The following is a 19,961-nucleotide window of genomic DNA, read 5'->3' on the forward strand; positions in this document are numbered from 1 at the left end:
CCTGAAAACCCATCAGGACGAGACAGGTGATCCACGCAGGATATTTGCTGGAATTCCTCTGCGGTGGAGTGAAAGTGCCCAGGTTCCTGAACACTGGTATGAATCACTATGGGTGACATTTGGGTTAATTATATAAAACCTCACTAGAGGACAGACCATTCTGTTAATGTGTGTGATTTCAGGCTCTCAGTCAGCACCACAATGAAATAAAGTCCCGTTATCAGTCTTAGTCTAGTCATTACCCTCTATGGAGAGTTGACGATGGGTAAGTGTTTCAGAAGTGAATGGCCTCGAGCGTGGTGGAGCGTCGTAAGAGCAGGAAGCTTGTTTGCACTGTAGTGCTTATTATCTTGATTTTACACTTACCAATGTCTGGACATGGACTTAAATCGCTGTCAAAACTGTCTTGTATGCTCTGGTGGTTACAGAAAGTGACCCCTTTGAGCCACTGTCCACTTTCGCTAGCCGATAACAATGCTGCAGTATTTTTCTCTGGTTGGTCAGCTCAGGAATCACAATAGATGAACTCTGTCCCCCTCGTTGACAGTGCTGCGCTAGCAACTAGGCTCTAGTCCTTCCACTCAGTTGCTCACAACTGTATCTTTGTCATTTATCTAAATCCTAGGAATCAATTACACCGCTGTAGCTGCCAGGGTGAGGGATTGGAGTTTTAATGTTCTTCTTACTCCCGGGGTATCGGCACACGCCTCTCCTGGCATTGAGGCTTTTGGATTAAGAAAGGTTGACAATTTCACAACTTAACATATCTTGGGTATTAGCGGTCGCACGTTACTACTACATGATGAGTTCTGTTTTGTGCATTAAACTGACAGTGGCTGAAATTCCTCCATGTTCTCTTTTCAGACTTCGTTAATGTCCTCATCTCCTCTGTGCCCAGTCAAGTGCCCCTTCACATTAATCATTCACTTTGTAAAATGTGGTCTTATACTGTAAAGATATATAGCAGAGTACTTTTTTTAGAAGGGATTTTCACTAGAACTGTTTGAAAGGACAACTTGATAAGCCATTGTAATCAGCCAATCAAATGACCATCTGATCTGATATTTACTGTGATCCCTGTATACGTTGATCTACTGTATGTCCATCCTGAACACAAACTTGTAACCACTGACCATGCTTTTCTTCATGTGGGTCTGCTGTATGTTTGCGATATTGTATTGTATCTATGGCAGAAATTATTTTCAAGGGGATAATTGCTGATCATAATCTCAATTTATTTTATTTTACTTGATATAATCTTTAAGGATACCTACTGAGTATACACTGGTTGAGTCAATGTTGTTTACAAATCATTTCAATGAAATTACATTGAACCAACGCGGAATATACGTTGAATTGACGTCTGTGCCCAGTGGGTAGTTGCTTACGGCTAGGGGTTCCGCTAGCGGAACGTTTCGACAACATCCGGTGAAATGGCAGAGAGCGAAATTCAAAAGAAAGTATTAGAAATATTTAACTTTCATACATTCACAAGTGCAATACAACAAATTAAAGCTTAACTTCTTGTTAATCTAGCCACCGTGTCAGATTTCAAATAGGCTTTTCAGCGAAAGCAAACCATGCTATTATCTGAGGACAGCACCCCATCAAAAAAACACATGACAATCATAATTCAACCCGCCAGGCGCAACACAAAACTCAGAAATAACGATATAAGTCATGCCTTACCTTTGAAAATCTTCTTCTGTTGGCACTCCAATATGTCCCATAAACATCATTAATGGTCCTTTTGTTTGATCAATTCCGTCGTTATATCTCCAAAATGTCAATTTATTTGGCGCGTTTGAATCAGAAAAACACCGGTCCCAACTCGCGCAACATGACTACAAAATATCTAATAAGTTACCTGTAATCTTGATCCAAACATTTCAAACAACTTTCCTAATACAACTTTAGGTATTTTTTTACGTAAATAATCGATAAAATTTAAGACGAGATAAACTGTGTTCAATACCGGACTAAAACAAAGTGGAGCGAGCTTTCAGGTCGCGCACCCCAACCACAACAGTACACTAGACTCGACCCTCGTTCTGAACAGCCATACTTCTTCATTACTCAAAAGAAAAACATCAACCACTTTCTAAAGACTATTGACATCCAGTGGAAGCAATAGGAACTGCAAGCAAGTGCCTTAGAAATCTAGATCCACATAGAAAACCCATTGAAAACACTGTCACCTAAACAACAACAAAAATTCCTGGATGGTTTGTCCTCAGGGTTTTGCCTGCCGCATAAGTTCTGTTATATTCACAGACATTTTTAACAGTTTTAGAAACTTTGGAGTGTTTTCTATCCAAATCTACCAATTATATGCATATCCTTGCTTTTGGGCCTGAGTAGCAAGCAGTTTACTTTGGGCACGCTTTTCATCCAAAATTCCGAATGCTGCCCCCATCCCAAAAAAGTTAATGACAATATTTGCTGACAAAATTAAATTCAGCTTCTTTTACTCAATTTAGACGCTAAAGTGCTTGAAGTTGTTGTGATGCCTCTCACCACCCTTGTTAAGCACTAAGTTGAACAAATGAAATATCTGTTCGTTTGTTTACACAGTATTGCTGTTTATAAGAACACCAGGGCAAAGTCAAATAAACATGACTACGTTGCCTGCGGCAGGCAAGCAATCGTAGCCTTTGCCGATGAAGCTATTTATACAGGTTTAGTAATAAATCATTATTTGTCCACTCTGCTTCTAATGAAATGTTCCCTCATCAGTTGGCCTTTCCTCTCCATTACAGGGCTCTGCTCTGTCAGTGAGACCACTCAACCACAGCCACCTCATCTTAGAACTGTTGGAAAGAGCTCAAGTCATTTTAATTTAATCTGAATCTCCCTTTTGAAAATGTGTTCATCTCCATTTTCACTTATAGCAGAGCACTAAAGCGCCATCCTTCACCGACATACTACTTTTTTGTGTCACAGAGTTGATGGCCTAGAAGAAGCAGCAGACATGAACACAGGCTTTTTGACAACTTGCTGTTTCTCTTTGTGTCCATGACAAGCGGAGTCATTTGATAAAGCATTTATCAAGGACACACATTACAGTACATTATGTTCCCGTCTTGGACATCAGTCTGTTGCCTTTTTGAGTGTTTGTGTGTATGTCCGGGCGTGCGTGTGTGTGTGTTTGTGTGCACCATACACTGTCTCACAAGAAACTGTACAAGATAGAAGACACCCCACTGACAGTTTTTCGAGGGACAAACTTCATCCTGTATAAACATACAGTGAGCTACAGAAATTTGTCCCAGCAGATACATTACTGTAGTGTACCATACCATAGCATTACCACTAAATGACTATATTTTCAGAAGGAATACGTTTTGTCCTAAAATCAGGCTTTCCATGTTGACTCAAAATATCTACTTTCCACCTTTTTCTGCCTAATCCATTTTTTTACTGGCATTTTTATCAGGTTTGAGCTTGACCTTTTTCTGACAACCGATTTCCAAGATAGCATCTCAATGTTAGACATGACATTCAAGTTTGAGACCTCTCAAGATACTATAGTTGTCCACATTCCGTAAAACCTAAATTAAACGCAGTCTCAAATAAACGCAGTCTCCCTTTTCATAGCCAGGCATTGACACACATTTCAGCCTTTTTCGAATAAACGCTGGGTCTAAATGAGTTGTTTATGAGTAAACTTCAGTGAGTAATGTAAAGATTGCGCAAAAGAAGATAGAGGAGAGCAACATAATTTCCAAGGATGAGACAGCAGTGTGATTTGACATGGTCGGCTCAACTACGGGGGATACAAGGCGCAACGAGTGAGAGAATGGTGCTGAAGCGCGAAATTGTTGGCGTATGATAGGCAGCCTAGTCTTTGCAAGTATGATCTGCGATGGATTTGTTATTATAATGTTTATACTGGTCATACTGGTCACATTAAACAGTGTTGTTGTAACGGGCGTCGTAAGGATTGGACCAAGGTGCAGCGGGAACGTGTATACTCATCTTCTTTATTAATTTAAAAGAAGGAAAAACAAACAAATCACGAATACAAAACAACGACCGACACTAAACAGTCCTGTCAGGTGCACAGACACAAAACAGGAGACAACTACCCACAACATCCCACAGAAAAACAACCCTCTTAAGTAGGACCTTCAATTAGAAGCAACTAGGAGCAGCTGCTTCCAATTGAAGGTCAACCCCATTAACTAAACATAGAACTAGACATACTAGATAAACATAGAAATATACTAACATAGAACATAGCCCAAAAACCCCGGAACACTCTAAACAAACACCCCTCTTACATAATAACATAACCCAACAAACCCCGAACCACATAAAACAAACACCCCCTGCCATGTCCTGACCAAACTACAATAACAAATAACCCCTTTACTGGTCAGAACGTTACAGTTGTAGTCTTTTCAAAATTGTATTGAGAAAAAGCTGTGTGCATTAAGGAAATAGACACCTGTCTCTAATAAGCGCCGGTTGTGTTCAGTGATTGAAGCAAATAAACGCCGGGGCTATTAATTGAGGTTTAATGGTATATAAAAACTGTCAAAATATTACTTTGAGCACAGTAGCAGTTTTAGTTAATTTAATGGGAATCGTTATCTAGCCTGATCAGTTTAGATGACTTCTGCCTTACTGAATCATATGTCTGTGTGTCTCAGTTTCTCACTGTGCTCACGTCTTTAGTAGGGCCGGGACGATACTAGCAGAGGTGGGACCAAGTCATTGTTTTACAAGTCACAAGTAAGTCTCAAGTCTTAGCACTCAAGTCCCAAGTCAAGTCCCAAGTCAAGACAGGCAAGTCCGAGTCAAGTCTCAAGTCAAGACCGACAAGTATCAAGTCAAGTCTCAAGTCCTAAACTTTGAGTTTCGTGTCCTAAACAAGTCATAATGTGCTCTTTACCAAATGTAATACCATTTCATATTTTTAACAAGAGTAATAGTTAGTATATTACGTTTACGCAAATCATGGATGTCTTTAAAAATATCTATATATTTATTACTTTCCAAATAAACGTTATATTTCCATGGAAATACATGGGTAGCCACTTGAAAGACCCCCCCCCCCCCCCCAATAGTGATCGACTATCGAGGATCACTATGGGGCGCAATCGGGCGATGTAGGCTTGTACACAATCGCCCAACCTTACATACACACACATTAACATATGTCAATGGTTTTAGGAACAGCAGTAACATCAGGCAGGATTTAGGCTACCAACTGCCTAGCCAGTTGTAGCTCTATCTTGGATGCAATGATCACGTTCCCGCACTGACTGACTGTGTGGAGGCTCATTGATTTAACGTTACGTTAACCTACATGCTACACTAGCAGAGTTATACATTTTCTATAGCTGTCGGCTATATTAGCCACGACTTACCGTTCTTTGTGCAGCTTTAAATGTCGAACAAAGTTGGAAATTGTTGCGCCTCCGTCTGTAATATTCTTCCTGCATGTTTTGCAAGTTGCAATCTGTTTTTTGTTGATACAGCATCATCTTTATATCCGAAAATAATAATTTGGGGTATCATCTTTCCAAGGGCTCCATCTGAATTCACCTGCCGATGTTCCTCTGCACTGCCACGCACAACTTGTTCTCAGCTGGCACAATTTGATTGGCTGTAATCAAACTGTAATCTGTTAAATGAAGAGTTGATGTGCTGCACACTTTTTTTAATAGCATCATTTTTTATATTTGGGCTTGGGGAGGGTATCAAGTCAGGTCAAGTCAAAAGGCTCAAGTCCAAGTTAAGTCACGAGTCATTGGTGTTAAAGTCAAAGTCGAGTTGCAAGTCATCATATTTGTGACTCGAGTCTGACTCGAGTCCAAGTCATGTGACTCGAGTCCACACCTCTGGATACCAGTATCAAATCAAATCAAATCAATCAAAAGTTGATTTGTCATGTGCACCAAATACAACAGGTGTAGACCTTACAGTGAAATGCTTAGTTACAGGCTCTAACCAATAGTGCAAAAAGGTATTAGGTGAACAATAGGTAAGTAAAGAAATAAAACAACAGTAAAAAGACAGTGAAAAATAACAGTAGCGAGGCTATATACAGTAGCAAGGCTATAAAAGTAGCGAGGCTACATACAGACACCGGTTAGTCAGGCTGATTGAGGTAGTATGTACATGTAGATATGGTTAAAGTGACTATGCATATATGATGAACAGAGAGTAGCAGTAGCGTAAAAGAGGGGTTGGCAGGTGGTGGGTGGCGGGACACAATGCAGATAACACGCACTGGTTGGTCGGGCCAACTAAGGTAGTATGTACATAAATGTATAGTTAAAGTGACTATGCATATATGATAAACAGAGAGTAGCAGCAGCGTAAAAGAGGGGTTGGGGGGGGCACACAATGCAAATAGTCCGGGTAGCCATTTGATTACCTGTAGCCATTTGATTACCTGTAGTATCGCCATATTCATTAGTGACAAGGAAACAAAACACGAAGCGGATTTAACTTCTTTAGGAAAACAGCCCTAATGTTGGAAACAAACATTATGTTGTCATCCAGATTCACATTTATTTACTTTCCAAACTATAGCACACAATATTTTACATACAGCAGGTTTTTAAAGGACCAAAGAGTTGGTCAGCTTCGTGTTTTAATTTTTGCCATTGAAAACAGATTGAGATACTGGTATCGTCCCAGCCATACTAGCGGTTGCTGCTAACATGATGCTGCCGCCTCACAGTCTGATGACTTGGCCAGGCTCACTAGGGAATTTAGTGAGGTGATAAGTCTGTGTCTGGGCTGGGCTCATTGGTCTCGGAACGCTGTGTTGTTATCTCTGCATAAAGATAACTCTGGAATGTATTATCTCTCCAGCTCCAGTCAACTCTGCCGCTGAGGAGGCCAGAGAGTGGTAGTAAGGCATGAATTCAGCTAGCAATATGTTCTGTAGGAGCATCGGCCTCAGGAGAGCAGACCTCATAACCTCTCTCTCTCTCTCTCTCTCTCTCTCTCTCTCTCTCTCTCTCTCTCTCTCTCTCTCTCTCTCTCTCTCTCTGCTCTCAATGCCTGCTCTAAAGACCTGTTACCCCTTGACAAATAAGAGGAGGCTCAGCAGAGCATGACCGTACCACACAGGGAGGGGAAAAGAGAGAATGTTATGAGAGAAGGATGAGGGAGTGACTGAGTGGAGTAGAGTGTGATGGAGAGAGCTAAAACCATAGAGGAACTCACTAAAGTGAGAGTGGAGGGAAATGAGAGAAGAGGGAACATTTGTGATTGTATGTGCCTATTGAAGCCCTGTGCAAGAGGGGAAGGTCATGCTTCGGTCACATTCCGGTCTGTGCTAAGCTGAAGTGGACTTGGAAGAAAAGACTCAGTGGCGTTGGTTAGTTAGAGGAACTCTCCTCCTGAGCACTCCACACCACACTACGCTACACTTTTTTCTACAACCGAAATTCAAAACCTCCTTTCAGCTCCATTCATGAGACGGGGTCATGGTTGAGCTAGCTGCCTGGGAACAGTGGCAGTCAGTATGGGATCAGGACAGGAGACGTGGTGTGGTGGAGAAAGAGTCAACAGAGAGCCTTGGTGAGCAATAATGCTCTGACAGCCTCCATGAGCCTGTCAAATGAGGGCTAAATTGATATGATGACAATGCATTTTCAAGTGCCTGGCGTCTAGTAACGCTCCAGTAACTTCAGTAATAATGTGCTAACATGGAAATGTGGTTATAGCTTGGCCTTTTTCCAAGTGAACCACTCTTGATAAGAAAAGGTGAGTCAGAGATTTGTTATCATAGTTAAACGTGTACATCCAGTGGCTTTGTTCAGGTGCTGAATGTTTAAAGTATGAATGTTTATTTCCAATTTAAAAGAATCCAGACACATCAAATGTTCTTTGTGACAAATGTCACCTTCAAGGTCAAAGCTGTTTCAGTTTGGGAGCTACACATTGCACGCAAACACACACACACACACACACACACACACACACACACACACACACACACACACACACACACACACAAAGGCTGTATTGTAGTCATATATTTACTCCATAATGTACAATTTTGTACCATTAAATATTTCCACTAGGCATCTGAAGTGCATCATGTTACTTCACTAAATCCTGAATGCCTGAAGGCAAATGGCAGCTACAATTCCCTTTGCACTTGAAAATCTGATGTTCGTATCTTTGGTGCATAATGCTGCCTTTATTTTTTTATTTATAACCATTGTTATCCAACAATGCGCTTGTTTTGTAGGAATAAAGGCTTAACTGTGTCTTACCTATACTTTGATGCATAATCAGCTACGGTAACTGTAACCGTAACTGTATAAATCAGGAAATAGACAATAAGGAAAATGTTCTACTTTGTCACTTTCATAACCGACGTTGTCAGTGAGCACATATTGTGCAGTTGATATTGACTATATTGCAGATGCATGTTGAAGTTTCAGACGTCTTCGAAGAGAGTTTGTGAGAGCTCAGTTATAGTAATAATCGGTAATCAAGCCATCATACCCGAACCGACAAGGCGAAAAATCTGTTGATGTGCCCTTGAGCAAGGCACTTAGGCCTAATTTGCTCCAGGGGCGCCGTACTTGTAAAGATGTACACTGAGAGTCGGGAAGCAAGTTCAGGGAGTGAATACGTTTAATAAATAAACAAAACAAGAAACACAAACAGAGCACTGACATAAAACATAAACAATGACGACTAGGGGAAAAAAACAAAGGGAGTGACATATAAAGGGCAGGTAATCAAGGAGGTGATGGAGTCCAGGTGAGTGTCATTATGCACAAATGCGCGTAACACTGGTGACAGGTGTGCGCCTTAAACGAGCAGCCTGGTGACCTAGAGGCCGGAGAGAGGGAGCACACGTGACAGTACTACTATGACTGACCCTGTAAAACAACACAAAACAACACATTTCACAGTACCTATCTGGTGTATGTGACATTAAAACATTTTTTTTTTATCCCAGGAAATGAGAGGGGTAATTAAGCCTAATAAATGCCCCTAATGACATTATGCAGTATTACCTCTCTTTTTCTCAGTCATCCATCCTGTCTCAGTGCCTATGGTATGGTACCTTTTGTTTCGTTTTTACCATTGCTGTACCAAAATATCCATCACAACCACACATCTCCTTCTGGCTCTCCTGTCACAAGACAGCGTGGTTTTATGAAATGGTGCAACCATGAACCTGATACCATAGTGAGAGAATGATTCAGATTTGACATTACATTGGTTTCAAATGACTACACTGCATCCAGCCATTACATACTCTGCAGTAATTATTGTTCCACAGAGTCACACTGGCCACAAACCGCCATTAGAAAGTACTAGAGACTCCCTCAGAAGTGACGATGAAGTAGGAGCAAAGGCTGCTGTTGTTGCTGCCATAGTTGTTGATGGTGCAGCTAGGGCTAGGTAGATTAGTTCAGTCAAATCTGCGCTGACGGGACAGTTTTCAATTCATTTAATTCATTATCACATAGCTGGGCTATGCCCTCGTTGTGTGCCGTCCCAGATCAGCTTGTTTTTTTGACCTTGCGTGGTTTCAGTGATCAGTCTCTGTTAGTTTAATCGCTTTTTCCTCCTCTTTTATCTTTTTCAAGGCCAGTTCAGCTCTGCTGTAGGTGAGTGGATTAAAGAATATCGAGAGAAGTACCCCAAGCGGGTTGTATTCACGTCAATACTTTCCACTGCCTTTGAAAATCCCCTTTTAATACAAAAAAAAGACATTTAACAATGTTCTAGCTAGACAGATATTCATTTAATATATTTTATGCTGATCTGTTCCTCCCCTCAGTCCCGTGTTAACTCCTATATTCATTTGTGAGACACCACTGCTAAATTGTTGCCACTGATGTAAAAAAATAAGTATATATTTCTGCCAAGATGCACTTTTAAATGGATAGTTGTTAGCTCAATGACTGGAAATTAATGGGAACAGCTAGCATGTCATTGCGCTAACTCTAGTAGCTAGTAGCAATGCCCCCAGAGTTTTGGGTGGCTGGGGAAAGAGAGTTCCAGAGTTTGGGGGGGCAGCAGCGCTGAAAGCCCGGTCCACGATAGTACACAGTCTTGTTTTGGGGAGGGTTAAATAAAGGTTAAATAAAAATAAATGTTACGGAGGTGAAATAAGGCAGATTTGGTGGCAGACTTGATGTGGGGCACGAAGGAGAGAGTGGGGTCCAGGATAACACCCAGATTTCAGACCTCGGATAATGGGCAGATGGTGCAGCCATCAATGGACATCATGAGGTCACACACTTTCTTGAGGGGAACTTTGGAAGCCACCAGCATGACCTCAGTTTTATTGCTGTTGAGTTTGAGTAGATTGGGTGTCATCCAGTTTTTGATGTCCTGGAGACAGTTGATCAGTGACGGGGGAAACAGGTGAGAGGTGGGTTTGGTGTGGATGTAAATCTGGGTGTCATCCGAATAGCAGTGGATTTAGTTGAACCTGATGTTTTTTTTACTGTCAGCGATTGTAGATGTTACAATGATGTGTTTCTGTTTGTCCACTCTCTATTCCAGGGCCCTGGTATATCAGAGGAGGCGATGGTCACTGAGCTTTCCCACTCGCAGCAGCCCGGGGCATGCCACAGCTTTGTACAGGAACACTTCCAGGCACAATACAAGTGAGTTTCCAGTTTGCCAGGTCTGCCCATAGCATACTGCTAGAGAATAGCCCTATTACTATCTGCACCTTAGTCCTGCAAGCATTGATGGCATTGATGGCATCTGAGCTTAGCTGAGTAGAATACAGTTGACTTAACCCCTGGAACTTAATGTGGAAAGTCATGGACTTGTGCTAATGTAAAAACTGCTGCCTTGCACCTTGAAGGACAGGTGAAAAATAAACGAATTACTATACAGAGAATTGTCTTTCATATTTGTGTCAGTCAACAATTTCCCTCCGATTCAGTGTCTTGAATGTAAAACAGAAGAGTTACTTTTCTTTCCTTGGTTCATTGTGAAATATTTTTCATGGCTCAACCTGCTCCTTAGATGATAATGCTATAAAATAATAAATAATTAAAAAGTGTCAAAATGTGACAGCTTTTGTTATTTTATTTCCATTAGGAGCCAGTTGTGTTTTTGTATAACCTGTTCTATTCCTTTCAGTGCACCTGGATGAGGTTGCGAGGGAGTCTGTTGTTGAGAGATTGATTGAGATTTAGAAAAACTTTGTAGGTTGGCTAAACAAAAACGTATTGCGTAAAACTTTGTTGCCCATTCCAATTTTAATACATTTCCTTTAATTATGAACCATATGTTATACAGTTCAATGCAATTATGGTCATTTGTGTGGAAATCAGTTTCATGCTTGTCTTGATATAAGCTGTTAGTCCATCGGTCACACTGCCTGTAATTTGGTCTATTGGGTTTTGCACCTCTCCTATGAGTTCTTTACAATTATTGTACAACCAATGCAGAGTTAGGAATGGAGGCTTTTTTCCCACATCACATTCTATTACCGATGACTCATCGATCCAGTTCTCATTGATTGGATTAAATTGTAATTATCAGATAATGTGTAGTGGAGATGTCATTATAACTCTAAGTGGGTAGAGGTTGTATATATGTAGTGGAGATGTCATTATAACTCTAAGTGGGTAGAGGTTGTATATGTATTAGCAGGAAAAAGGCCAGTAGCCTACTACCCTGCATACCACTGCTGGCTTGCTTCTGAAGCTAAGCAGGGTTGGTCCTGGTTACTCCCTGGATGGGAGACCAGATGCTGCTGGAAGTGGTGTTGGAGGGCCAGTAGGAGGCACTCTTTCCTCTGGTCTAAAAAATATCCCAATCCCCCAGGGCAATGATTGGGGACACTGCCCTGTGTAGGGTGCTGTCTTTTGGATGGGATGTTAAATGGGTGTCCTGACTCGCTGAGGTCATTCAAGATCCCATGGCACTTATTGTAAGAGTAGGGGTGTTAACCCTGGTGTCCTGGCTAAATTCCCAATCTGGCCCTCAAACCATCACAGTCACCTAATAATCCCCAGTTTACAATTGGCTCATTCATCCCCGGTAACTATTCCCCAGGTTGTTGCTGTAAATGAGAACGTGTTCTCAGTCAACTTACCTGGTAAAATAACGGATACAAAAAAAAGAGTAACCTCATTAAATCACTGCAGACATTCCAGTAATTACTGAGCCTAGCTGGATCATCAATACTGACAAGGCCCATGCACAGAGTGCAGTAAGAAAGACTGCCCCTCCACCTAACCTTTATGTCTCCTAGGTAACTAGGGACCCCTTCAAGTGCTTTTATGGTCCTGAGTAAAATGAGTGGGTTGGTTGGTTTGTTTGAGGTCAAGTGAAAAACGACAACTGTACAAATCGAATAGGCATAGATTACCTACATATTGAATAAACGTATACAATCTTTGCTCTAGTAGCTTTCCTGCTAAGCTGTGATTGATGAACCTGATTGAGTTTTCACAGTTTTTGTCCTTATAACATTCCTTTCAATCCGTGTTCAGAGCCCCTCAGCGCCTGCTACAGCAGCTTTGAACCCAGAGCCTCTGAAGCTTCACAAGTGTTCATTTAATCTTAGAGATAAAGCCTCCTAGGTGTTTCTATGAAACAGATGCATCTCACAGTTGTGGTCGGGAGATCACTGGAGCTGCTGAAGGTAGTGGCGCTGTTGCAGTACCTTCATCATGATTTGGCTGTCCACTCCTCTCACAGAGGCGCCAATGAGAGTTCTGCATCGAAATGCCAAGTGTAAATCTCTGTCAAGCCCCCAATTTTACGTTAGCTGTACTCTTCTCTGGGTAACCTTGACTAATGTCATACTATATTGACAAGGAATTATGGAAACAACTGCACAATAGAACAGATGTATATTTGGACCTTTTAACTCTGTCGAGAAGTAATTAGAACACTTGCCACTCTGTGGAAGTTTCCATTTGCTTTGTAATTTCCTGCTTGTTTTTGTTTCCTCCATCTGCTAATTTCGTAGAAAATCAGCAGCTTAGTGTTATGCCGTTAATACATCTGTCAGAGCGCATCCCTTAATTGCTACCCACTGATGAATGTTTCTGCTGTGACACCCGGGAATTGGGCGTCTAGACAGGAAGCAGCCATAGCTAGCTCGGCAGCCATAGCTAGCTCACCCACTCAAACACTGTGCCAGACTCACCCAGGATGATTCAGACTGGAATCCAACACTTGACTGATGATCACTGATAGTATAACTTCAAAAACAACATAACTTTGCATTTCAGAGCTACAGCATGGCTTTAGTTCAGTGGAAAAGAGCTCTGGACTACATAGAAATGTCTCTCAAGGAATATTCCATAGTCATATCTTTCCATAACCATCAGATTTTTTCCCTTAGTCCAGTCCAAATCACTCACTCAGGCAACAGCATCATTGTCTGAGATGAGGATTTAGGCCTGGGCGTGAAAGTGTAAAACTGAAAAGCTACTGTCAAAGCTTTTTTAGAATAAGGTGTGAAAGTGGGATTCAGAGTCCCCGTGGTCAGTGAAATGTCCTGTTTCATATCAAATGTCCTGATACATATCCTCATTCTGTCTGGGGGGTTTGAAATGGCAAAATACTGTATGTATTTTATATGATTAAATATTTGTCATACTAATAACTAATATAATACTATAAGTGACATATACTTACGATGTTTGTTGTGCTATTTGTTTTAGGAACAGCCTTTGGAGTCCCTATCTTTGATTTGTTAACTGTTCCTCTGTCCCTCTCTCATTGCCTTCCAGCATTTGAGTCCTGGGTGTAACACTACATTATGTAATATAATTATCACTGTAATGGGTCTGTTTGTCACTATACAATCACCAGGCCCATTATCCTTGACAAGACTTAGTCTGTGTACAAACAAGCTTCATATATACTGACAGGCCTTTTATCTCTTTAAGTTTTGGATGCTGATTCGATTTGACGTTCATCACATGTTGGTGTCATTCAATTGATTGTCATTCAATTGACTGTACAGTACCGTTAATACAATTCTCTCTGTCTGAATGTGATGTCTCCGCAAAAGTTAAGTGCCTACTCTAACTCTGGAAGTATTGCTTTTGAACCTATTATTTCTCTACAACTCTGTAGACTCTGATCAAATCATGCATTGCCCAGTTCTTGAAGGTAAAGCTTTGATATAGCTAGTTTTGTTCTCATCCCACAGCATGACTCACTGCCTAGCATGGGTAATATGCAGTGAAACTCTCTGTGTTATCTGTCAAGCGCTGCTCATTTGAGTGAAACCAAACAGTAGGCAGCAGAGCATGGATGTGGTGTACTGTAGTTTCACAGGAAGCCCAGCCTTTTTACAGCGGCACGAAAACCCACCACTCTCTCAGAGCTTCTCGCCTCTCTTTGTCTGAATCGTTTTGACTGGGTGACCTTCATTTTGTCTCGCCACTTAATTTATTTATATTTCTGTAAGAGGGTTGAATAAAAAGGGCTTTGAAGCGTTTTTGAGATTATTACTGTGACTCAAGGTAATTCCTTTGTTTTGTCTGGATGCTCAGGATCACTTGCTGAATGATGCCTTACATATCAACAATCTCTAAAGAGGCCATGACCTTTTGAACTCAGAGATGCAGTGAGGCTGCAGGCTCACTGAGAAGAATTAACAGCCAATCTTTAGGCCAGGGATCATCAATTAGATTCAGCCGCAGGACAGGATGGTCGGGGGGCCGGACCATAATTACAAATGCTCAGGACCATAACTACAAATGCTCAGTCTTCCCTGTGGCTCAGTTGGTAGAGCATGGTGTTTGCAATGGCAGAATGGTGTGTGCAACGCCAGGGTTGAGGGTTTGATTCCCACGGGGGACCAGTACAAAAAAAAACATTTTTCAGAGAGAGAACTTGTAAATTGGTCCAATTCGACCGGAACACAACAGGAGGGTTAAATGACTTGCCAAGGCAACTGACAGACTCCAATAACCCTTCTCAATTATTTTTCATAAAAATAAAAAAAAATGCATGAAATGAAATGTATGCATTCACTACTGTAAGTCGCTCTGGATGAGAGCGTCTGCTAAATGACAAAAAATGTGAATACAAATCATTTGTAGACTGCAAATTGACCACAAGAAGCCCAAACAGATATATTTGACTACAAAATAGTAATTTTAAACCTTGCTTACATTTGTATATGATAACGTGTCTCTCTGTTATACGTGGGAGTACTTGGGAACTGATTTCCAAAAATAAAATCACTTGGAGCTCATATCCTGGTGTTTTTACAGTCCAACAATGAAAATGTAAAAAACAATATACACTACCAGTCAAAAGGTTGGACACACCTATTCATTTCAAGGGTTTTTCTTTATTTTTTACTATTTTGTAGAATAATAGTGAAGACATCAAAACTTTGAATTAACACATATGGAATCATGTAGTAACCAAAAAAGTGTTAAACAAATCAAAATCGATTTTATATTTGACATTCTTCAAAGTAGCCACCCTTTGCCTTGATGACAGCTTTGCACACTCGGCATTCTCTCAACCAGCTCCAAATGGAATGCTTTTCCAACAGTCTTGAAGGAGTTCCCACATATGCTGAGCACTTGTTGGCTGCTTTTCCGTCACTCTGCGGTCCAACTCATCCCAAACAATCTCAATTGGGTTGAAGTCGGGTGTTTGTGGAGGCCAGGTCATCTGATGCAGCACTTCATCACTCTCTTTCTTGGTCAAATAGCCCTTACACAGCCTGGAGGTGTGTTTTGGGTCATTGTCCTGTTGAATAACAAATGATAGTCCCACAAAGCGTAAACCAGATGGAATGGGGTATCTTTGCAGAATGCTGTCGTACCTATGCTGGTTAAGTGTGCCATGAATTCTAAATAAATCACTGAAGGTGTCACCAGCAGAGCACCCCCACACAATCACACCTCCTCCTCCATGCTTCATGGTGGGAACCACACATGCGGAGATCATCCGTTCACCTACCCTGTGTCTTACAAAGACACAGCGATTGGAACCAAACATGTCAAATTTGGACTCATCAGACCAAAGGACAGATTTCCACCGGTCTCATGTCCATTGCTCATGTTTCTTGGCCCTAGCAAATCTCTTCTTATTATTGGTGTCCTTTAGTTATGCTTTCTTTGCAGCAATTTCGACCATGAAGGCCGAATTCACCCAGTCTCATCTGAACAGTTGATGTTGAGATGTGTCTGTTACTTGAACTCTATGAAGCATTTATTTGGGCTGCAATTTCTGAGGCTGGTAACTCTAATGAACGTATCCTCTGCAGCAGAGGTAACTCTGGGTCTTCCTTTCCTGTGGTGGTCCTCATGAGAGCCAGTTTCATCATAGCCCTTGATGGTTTTTGACTGACCTTCATGTCTTAAAATAACGATGGACTGTCATTTCTCTTTGCTTATTTAAGTAGTTCTTGACATAATATGGACTTGGTCTTTTACCAAATAGGGCTATCTTCTGTATACCAAACAACCCTACCTTGTCACAACAGAACTGATTGGCTCAAACGCATTAAAAAGGAAAGAAATTCCACAAATTAACTTTTAACAAGGCACACCTGTTAATTTAAATGCATTCCAGGTGACTACCTCATGAAGCTGGTTGAGAGAATGCCAAGCGTGTGCAAAGCTGTGATCAAGGCAAAGGGTGGCTGATTTGTTTTAACAATTCTTTTGGTTACTACATGATTCCATATCTGTTTTTCATAGTTTTGATGTCTTCACTATTATTCTACAATGTAGAAAATAGTAAAAATAAAGAAAACCCCTCAAATGAGTAGGTGTGTCCAAACCTCTGACTGGTACTATATATATATATTTTCTCTGGAAACTTGGGGGGGCCAAATAAAACCTCCTGCAAGCCAAATTGGGGGAACCCTGCTTTAGACCCTTAACCTTTAGTAGATTGTTCTAATAATAGCTGTTATAACAAATATAATTAATTCATTTATTTTTCAGGAAATGTGACATTGAACGTCCCGATACTTGGAAACATGGCTTTTAGCGTTTTACCCAGGCTAGTGCAGCCCGCAAGTGTTTTTTTTGGGCCGCCCAAAGTTTTTTTGCGGGGCGGGGATTTTAGTGTTTGGTAAAAAAATACTAAAATCAACAGGAAAATAGTTTAATTTAGGAAATCTGTTCCCAAGTATTCCCACAAATAAAAAAGGAGACCTACAATAAGTGCACAAAACATGCTCTTTTCATGACATAGACTGACCAGGTGAATCCAGGTGAAAAGTTATGATCCCTTATTGATGTCACTGGTTAAATCCACTTCAGTCAGTGTAGATGAAGGGGAGGAGACAGGTTAAATAAGTATTGTATCTCTCTCTCTCTCTCTGGGAAAATATATAGTATTTTTCCCCAATTTCTCAATTTAGGGCGGCAGGTAGCCAACCTTGTGGTTAGAGTGTTGGGCTGGTAACCGAAAGGTTGCTGGATTGAATCCCTGAGCTGACAAGGTAAAATGTTCTGCACCTGAACAAGGCACTGTTCCCTGGTAGGCTGTCATTATAAATAAGAATTTGTTCTTAACTGACTTGCCTAGTTAAATAAAGGTTCAATTTAAAATTTTAAAAAAATATCCAATTGTGATCCAATTACAATCTTGTCTAATTGCTGCAGCTCGGTGAAGGTTGAGTGATGCGTCCTCTAAAACATGACCCACCAAACCGTGTTTCTTAACCCAGAATCCAGCTGTACCAATGTGTCAGAGGAAACACCGTTCAACTGATGACCGAGGTCAGCCTGCAGGCACCCGGCCTACCACAAGGAGTTGCTAGAGCACGATGTGCTATGTAAAGCACCCCTGGCCTAACCTGTTGCTGGATTTTTTACGTTCAACAGTTTCCCGTGTGTATCAAGAATTGTCTACCACCCAAAGGACATCCATCCAACTTGACACAACTGTGGGAAGCATTGGAGTCAACATGGGTCAGCATCCCTGTGGAATGCTTTCAACTCCTTGCAGAGTCCATGTCCCTACGAATTGAGGTTGTTCTGAGGGCAAAGGGCTGTTTTGTACACTTGGTGTATGTGATCGTGTCTCGATGTAAATAAGATATGAAATTATTGTTATTTTCAAATATAATCTCTTTTTGGGCTTAGTTGGGGTCAATTTGCAGTGTACAAATTATTATAATTATGTTTAGGTCCCACACTATCCGCTCTGTCAAAAATCGTCCCGTGGCTGAATCTAGTTGCCTACCCCTGGGCTAGTGTTTAAGCTGACTCAAACTCTCACCCTTCAGCATCACTGCTTCAAAGACAGGGATTCCCTCTCAAGTGTTGCTCACACTTCATCCATTAGGCATTACGGGAATATCACCTCCTTTTCCTTTAGGCCTAAGTGTTCCTTACCAATGCACAGTACATCTATGTTTTATTGGAGCTCCTGGAGTGTTATTTGTATGCAAGGAACATGGGCAGCTCCTCTGTTTCCTGTTGAGAATAAGACATCCGTAGGGGAGCGATCCACTCTGCCAAGAGAGAGCTCCACTCAGAGCCAGTGTCAGCTGGGTTGAGTTGAATAGGGCTTTATTCACTCTCCCCCACTCGCCCCTGTGGGTCTGTCAGGTGCCTTCCTAGAAGGGAAACACATTTAAACAGCTATGCTCTGGCTAAGATTCCCATGGTAGGCTACCCCTTGTAAAGGTTCCTGACATGCAGGCTGGAGAAGTGAAAGCTCTGTGCACTGATCCAATGAAAAATACTAAACACAGGAATAGGGATATACTGTCTTAAAACATCGCCTTGCTGGGTAAAAGAGTAAGAGGGACATTTATGCTTGAAATTCAGATTTGCGAAGAAACCATAGCTTTGTCAACTTGTTTTGATTGTATGCAGCAAAGTCATTGTTGAACTCAATTCCACTCCAGTCCTAAAGGCTCTTATAGTTTCAGGCAGCCTTGTGAAATGCTTTTCGCTTCCTGACTAGAAAAAACAGTCATGGAGTTCTTGCCATAGAACTATTACAGGATTTAGAAGTACTTCAAGTCAAGTTCAATTCAAGTCAAGTTCAATAGCACTGCAGTCTGAGGACTTCCATGGAAATACCCTCTGACTCTTTGTTCAAACAATTAGTGATTTGCCAAAATAAGCAACTTCCTCTCCTAAACATAAAGGGGTCTGTTGGAGCCAGTGTGTGAACCAGGTGTGGAATGAAATATTGGTAGAATGGAAGATTTGCTCTCTTTTCCTGTCCTTTGAGTCCTATGGCCTGAACATTCATATAGGAAGGAAACAAGCCATCTCTTAGGACTGTTCTCTATTCTTCCCATGATGATATTAGTGATCATTAGGGAATCGCTGAGTGCTGGTTCCCATTTAAAGGGACAGATGCATCGTGAGGCTTTTTCCCAATACCCACCCCCTTATCTTTCCCATAGAAAATCTCTACAGCAACATCAAGACATACTGTACATACAGTGTGTCCATTTTAATAGCAAGATGCACTTTCCTGCTGGCCTGACACAGAAGTGCATGTTCAGGTGTCTAAAACAGGCGTCAAACATCACACAATCTTGTTTTTCTTTCCACAGGTCATCGCTGACCTGCCCTCATTGTCATAAACAGAGCAACACCTTTGACCCTTTCCTCTGCATTTCACTTCCCATCCCTCTCCGCCACACCAGGTGAGTACTATCCCTGTTAGTGCACAAACCATACTGAATACACAACCATGCAACACATCACACCACACCATGGTACTACGTGAAGCTATTGGGAGACATCTGTCAGTAAGACTCAAAGCCATAGTAGACGGAAAGACTTGCCTTAGGTACAGACGTAGAAATTCACTGTAGACAAGACTCAAGCACTGGTGTCTTTTTAACGTCCCTTTCAGTCCTCTAGAGGCTCATCATTTTAGAGGAATGAATAAAGATCTGGAGTAGCACAGAGAAACAATAGACCTGGCTGAGATGGAGTGTACTTGAAGCCCAGAGGAAAGCCCTGAGGAGCACCACCTCAGAAACCAGGAACAATGTCACATTCATGTCCAGGTCACAAAGATCACTC

At 41.4% G+C, this 19,961-nt stretch overlaps 1 protein-coding gene across 1 annotated transcript in view; it reads left to right on the plus strand.

The window, feature by feature from the left end:
* Positions 1-19,961, plus strand: part of LOC106601383 (ubiquitin carboxyl-terminal hydrolase 43) — a 79,812-nt gene that overhangs the window by 15,611 nt on the left and 44,240 nt on the right. Inside the window, exons 3-4 of the mRNA XM_082973118.1 lie at positions 10,507-10,610; positions 19,484-19,576. Coding sequence (XP_082829244.1) covers positions 10,507-10,610; positions 19,484-19,576 — 197 coding nt within the window. The remainder of the gene's footprint in view (positions 1-10,506; positions 10,611-19,483; positions 19,577-19,961) is intronic.

The sequence above is a fragment of the Salmo salar genome, chromosome 03, assembly GCF_965601325.2.
Source record: "Salmo salar chromosome 03, fSalSal1, whole genome shotgun sequence".
NCBI classification, from domain to species: domain Eukaryota; kingdom Metazoa; phylum Chordata; class Actinopteri; order Salmoniformes; family Salmonidae; genus Salmo; species Salmo salar.